The 6,000-nt window shown below is 33.9% G+C and overlaps 1 protein-coding gene across 1 annotated transcript in view; it reads left to right on the forward strand.

The window, feature by feature from the left end:
- LOC108539968 (rho GTPase-activating protein 15) overlaps positions 1 to 5,743 on the forward strand; it is a 438,320-nt gene extending 432,577 nt beyond the window's left edge. The window contains exon 12 of the mRNA XM_017888935.1: positions 5,559 to 5,743. Coding sequence (XP_017744424.1) covers positions 5,559 to 5,644 — 86 coding nt within the window. The 3' untranslated portion in view covers positions 5,645 to 5,743. The remainder of the gene's footprint in view (positions 1 to 5,558) is intronic.
- The last annotated feature ends 257 nt before the right edge of the window (positions 5,744 to 6,000 follow it).

A 6,000-nucleotide genomic window follows, 5' to 3' on the forward strand; every position in this document is an offset into this window, starting at 1 on the left:
AAACTGGGAAGGGAAGTAGTAGAGAGAAGTAAGAATAAATATACTGCTTTATTTTTCATAGCTCAGAGATAGTTTGATATGCTAACATATAGAAATAGGCAAATTAACTCAAGAGAAAGAGGGTGTACAGATAAGTGGTAGGAACTATGAATGCACTAAGCTCTTTATATTTTCTGAGAAATAAATAAATACCATTCAAAATTAATAAACAGAAATATGACATATTAACATTAACAAAAATAATGAAAATAGAACTTTTCTTTTTGAGACAGGGCCTTGCTCTGTCCACTCAGGCTGGAGTGCAGTCGTGTGATCAAGGCTCACTGCAGCCTCAACTTCCTGGGCTCAAGTGATTCTTCTATCTCGGACTCCTGAGTAGCCACCATGCCAGGCTAATTTTTAATTTTTTTTTGTGAAGATAGGGTTTCACCCTGTTGCCCAGGCTGGTCTTGGATTCCTGGGCTCAAGTGATTCTCCTGCCTTGGCCTCCCAAAATGCTGGGATTGTTGGTGTGAGTCACTGAGCCTGGCCTAAAATAGAACTGTTAACAATAACTATCTTTGGAAAGCAGGTTGGGGCAGCTACTGTACTTAGTTTGGATTGTATATTGTTCTATATGGTTTAATTTTAGTTTTATTGTCTTTTAAACTATGGAAGTATAGCAAAAAAAAAAAAACTGTATATATTTTAGAATGGTTTTTATGAAGTCATATAGTTATCCTATAGAATAAAATTATTCTTGTTTGAAAATCAAAATTGTGCCAGCTATTTCCTAAGGGAATCATTCTTAGGAAATAGCAAGGCTGTTGAAGGACGGGCATCTCATACGAAATTAACAATATGTAATAAAAATGGCAGATAGGTACAAAATAAACACCACTGAGTTGGAAGAGAGATTAGAATTCTAAGTTCTATCCTGTACTCTCAGTCATTGAATTTAAAGTGTGTGAACAAATAAGCTAGCAAAAAAATGTTGGAAACACTCACTTCAACTTAGAGGAGGAGGGATAGGTCTGAATGGCACCAGTTTCTCAAGTTTAGCTCAGAACCCAAGTAGAACTTTGGAAGGACTGAGAGAGAAACGTGCAAGGGTTGAGGGCAACCTGAGTGTTCTTGTGCTCAAAGGTTTTCACCGGAGGGAGAAGCCAGAAGTTCAAAGTATTGCGAGAATGGCATTTCTTGTGGTAGTTCTGGCCTCCTAGGAATTAGGACGCGCCATAAATCTCAGGAGAGGGACTGTTTGTGCAAAATTCCCAGCCCACATTTGCAGGCTGCAAAGGTTCAGATGCATTTTGTTGTGTGTCAGAAAAACAAGCAGACTTTCGGGGCACACCACTCAACCAGGCTCAAACTCCACATCTGCGTGGTTTGTCCATCATTTGGGCTACCCAAAATGCTACCTAAACCAGTTTTCAACTATTTTTAACAGACTCGTCCGCATTGTCAAAAACTGCCCATATTTTGGCAGATAAGCCAGTCAACTCTGGACAGAGTGTTGGTCTTAGATTTCTTTTTGTAAAGTGTCTAAGATTTATGGTGGGAATTACTCATGACAGCTGCATTCTTTCCACTGGGCTTAGACCACCATTTGGTCTAATAACTCCTAATTGTGTGTCTATCCCAGTCTAAGCTTCTTCAGGGAAAAAAAAAAAAAAGTGGGGAGGGGTGGGGAGACTTTTTAAAATCCCCTACAGCAATACCCAGTGATTTCTGCCAACAGTAAACACTATTTTGAAATATAAGAAGGTCAGCTGATGATGAACAAATAAACAATATTTCAGTGAATGTGGATTTCTTCAGAGAATTTTTCATACTACCATTAATGCCAGTGTGATTTTTTTTAAAAAAGTAAAATGACTTAGTTTTATCGTGTTCCCAAAGTATTTTAGCATAACAGGCAAAATCCTGTTAGCATTTACAGTCATGTTATTTTCCTGAAAGAGGTACCTCTCAAAGCGATTTTTCACCAACCTTCTCCGAAGCACAAAAGAGGTACCTTGAAGACATTGGTCATTTAAAAATCATACGAAGTCTAATTATATTTCCAAAATAAGTAGTTTGCAATCCAGCAAGAATAATGTGGTCATGAAAAGGATGTCCAAATCCACCAATTTACATTGGTTTGGTTTGGCATAACTTTCAAAGTTCTTGGAGTAAAAGGAAGATGGCACGTGAATAATTGTAATTTGGGTAATAGTCCTAGAACTTTGGGTTTGCTGTTCTGTGAGCCATTCAGGGAAAAGCAAATCAACTTCAAGACTGTACCTATATAATTTATAACTGTTAAAATTCACTGATATGTTCCAGATTATTTCGCAAAATGTAATAACCTCCCTTTTCATATGAAACTTTGTCATTTTCACTCTATTTATGTAATTTAAAAAGTATGATAGCCAGAGAGCATGAGCCATTCAAAGCAGGAGCCGCTAATGTCAGAGATCATTATCACTCACAAGATATATAGTGTTGGTATCTTTGAATTTAAAGGGCTTGGAAGTTGTGTCAAGATAGATTCATATTGCATCTAATATGTTTTGCTTTACTCCCTTTTACTTCCTGGTTTCTATCTCCAGTCACAAAGCAGTTTCTCTGCTGTGACTCAGGTCTACAACCACAGTGGTAGCACAGGTCTGATTTACCCTTCCTGTCTCCACCAGCTGTGCTCCCTCCTTTTATGCCAAAAGAAAGTTGTGTTATTACTTTAGGATGAGGTTGCTTTCTTTAAACGGTATACTGCTTTCCAGTTGTTTATATGTAATACACGTTCAATCCATATGACTTTTTCAAATGGTTTTGATTATTGGATTTAAAAAATTTTTTACAGAAATGTATGAAAGACCAAGGAAAGCACTTCTTATACTGTAACTCTCTAAAAGAAAACAAAGTTTTGGATACAGGGAATTTCATCAGTTAAAAAACAGTTTATGACTCTATGCATTTCAATAGCATGTAGAATAATATTTGAAAAGGAAGAGTGCTAACTTCAAAATAGACATTCATTTGATTTTATACCTTTTATAAATATGCATATTAAAGCAACGATTAAGGAAGACCCTTATTTGCAATTAAATTTTGAAATTCAAATAATTTCATTTATAATAGACCTCTGATAACGGTCTAGCTAATTAGCAAAACAACGGTTTTAAAACACACAATGTTCTGATTTTGTTGTAATAAATATTCACATTTTATCTTTAATCATTGTAAATAGGACTAATTTGATTTTAAAAAACATTAGAATTTCTCATTTAGAGAACATAGATCCACATATTCCATTGATGTTTCTATTTTCTACAATAATTCTTTTTCTCTAAATTCCTTAAAATCAATTGATAATCCGTGGAAAAAAATCAGGGCCATGTTCACTTGATCAAACTTTGTTTGTTTGTTTGTGGTGGCAAGCATCAAGGTGACTTTATTCACCACTCATGGTTCTGATGCCATTTGTCTACTTCCAAATCCAAAACTCTCCCCGAAACCCCCAAGCATGCCATTATGAACATTTTTCTGTAAACATTTCAGGGCCTCTGAGGGTGATTTTAGAGAATAATTTTAAGATAATTTTCCTCTGTGGCCATATGTTCAAAAAAATTAAGAGGGAAAACTTGGAAAAGGACACAGTTTAATGTAAAATTTTGGTAGTTTTAAATCTATCATGTTATTTAAATTTTCATAGGTTAAAACTAAGTACCAAATAGCATCTAATGACAGGAAAGAAATGATTAATAAGTTTTTTGTAAATTAATTTTTTAACATTCTGGGTGTAAGTGCATGAACTTAAGACCAAAATAGACCAATACTAAAGGTAGGAATTAAATATTAGAAAAATTTTAATTAGGACTATTATCACATTTAAGCTGTCAAGCAGAAATTGTACTTTAAAACAAACAAACCAGAGTAGACTTAGATTAATGGAGGTAATTTGTGCATCACAAAGAAAAAATATGTTGGATTTTTACAAATATATATGTCTTAGAAAGTTTCACCACTGGCTAACTGGTGTCCAGCTTCATCCAATTCCTCACAATTTATAGTTCTCAGGGAGAGACAGAGTCTCAGTAATTTCTTAGATTATTCTAGAACTATAAAGTCGCATCAATTAATACATTTGCTAATAGCTATTCCATTTTATTGCCATTATCTCAAGTAATCATATAGTTTATTACATGGAAGAGTAAAAACTATAGTGAATGACTGTCCTAAATTATGCCATTATTACCAGTGTTCTAAGTTATGTCATTCTACCCTAACCTCCCAATGAAATATTTTGCACAATGGCAGAAATGTTCCTAATAAAAGTGTGCAAAATGTAGAGATAGTAAAGCAATAAATGAGCTCATTTTATGCCAGTAAAGAGCTTTGGAAAGCCTTTATTCTGTTATACTATGGCAATAATTTCTACCAATATATTTAATACTATTGTGAATTACAATGATTATCCATGATGCTATACCACCTCCCTAGAGAAACTGCTTAGATATAGACCTCTGCATCTGCTGGCGATTTCACCTAGGCCTCTCTGAGTGCCCAGACACATCAAAGAATATGCACTCTTGACAGTAAAATTATGTTTTCAACATTTTTAGATACTACTATAGTGTTTGACTAAGTGTTTCCCTTTTCGTTTTCCTGTTTCTTCGTTGTCCTCATAATGTGGTCATGAAATTAACTAGATTCTATAAATAGATGTGTGGAAAACAAGTGAATGATTATTGAAATTCACTGCCAGGATAAGTTATTTTGAATTACAGATGACCAGTTCTAAAATAATCTGAAATTCATTTTACCATTTTGCTAAAGATTTTTTTATTTTTCTCTCCATAATGGAGCACCCATTACCTATAATACACTGGAAGTTATCAAACTAGCATTATATCTAGAATAGAATTTTTACTCTTTAGTTTCAAACAATCAGACCAAAACATGTTGTTCTGTAGCGATCACAGGAAAACAGGAATAGAATAGAATAGAATAGAATAGAATAGAATAGAATAGAATAGAATAGAGTAGAGTAGAGTAGAGTAGAGTAGAGTAGAGTAGAGTAGAGTAGAGTAGAATAGAGTAGAATAGAACAGAGTAGAAATGGAGGGAAGAAAAAGAGCTGAGGGGAGGAGAGGAAGGAAAGAAGAGAGACAGAAAGGCAGGAAGACAGTAAGTCAGGCCAGTAGCAAATGTCTCACAAATGTCTTGAGTTATTTTACCTTGCAGAAAAAAGGCAATAATACACAAATGTCTGGAGGTTTCTCCCCTACCCAGTTTGATTCCTATATTTTCCTTGGAAATGAATCTTAAATATATGATGCAATCCTATGCTACCTACCGCTCTTCTGTGCCTCAATTAGACTCAAATTTATTGATGATAATTTTAATTATGAGTGAACACCATGATTACTTTATTGAGATTAAAATTTTGAAGAGTGCGTAATTTAGAACATACAAATTAGTTTTCTCTGAGAAGAAGAGATATTTGGTGTGATTTACTCCTTCTTTTCATAGTTTTTTTTTTTTTTAACCATCTCAGTTACTATATGTGCTAATATATGCCCTTTTGTCTTCAGGTCTAGATGTTGATGGAATATATCGAGTTAGTGGCAATCTGGCAACAATACAGAAGTTAAGATTTATTGTCAACCAAGGTAAGTGATTTCCACTTCAGAGATTTTTTCAAACAGTTTCATATGGAACAATATTTCAGACACTGTGATGTATGTACTGTGAATAAATAATAAAACTAACAGGAGAATGAGAAAGTGGAGGAAATTTAAAAATTATCAGAAAAGTAAGAGATAACCAACTAGTTTATCTAGAAATGAATAGAATATATAGAGAAACAAATTAATAGTTTATGTGAAATAAATAATGAATGGAACATGTCAAAATAAAAATGGGGAAAAGTAGAAAAGAGTAAAAGAAAAATGACCCATATTCAAAAAATGTTATTGGCTTGCAATGGACACTTACTATATGTTGATGAATGAACCAATGAATGATGGAAAATGT

Source organism: Rhinopithecus bieti, unplaced genomic scaffold (assembly GCF_001698545.2).
Source record: "Rhinopithecus bieti isolate Rb0 unplaced genomic scaffold, ASM169854v2 scaffold_17743, whole genome shotgun sequence".
Lineage (NCBI taxonomy): Eukaryota > Metazoa > Chordata > Mammalia > Primates > Cercopithecidae > Rhinopithecus > Rhinopithecus bieti.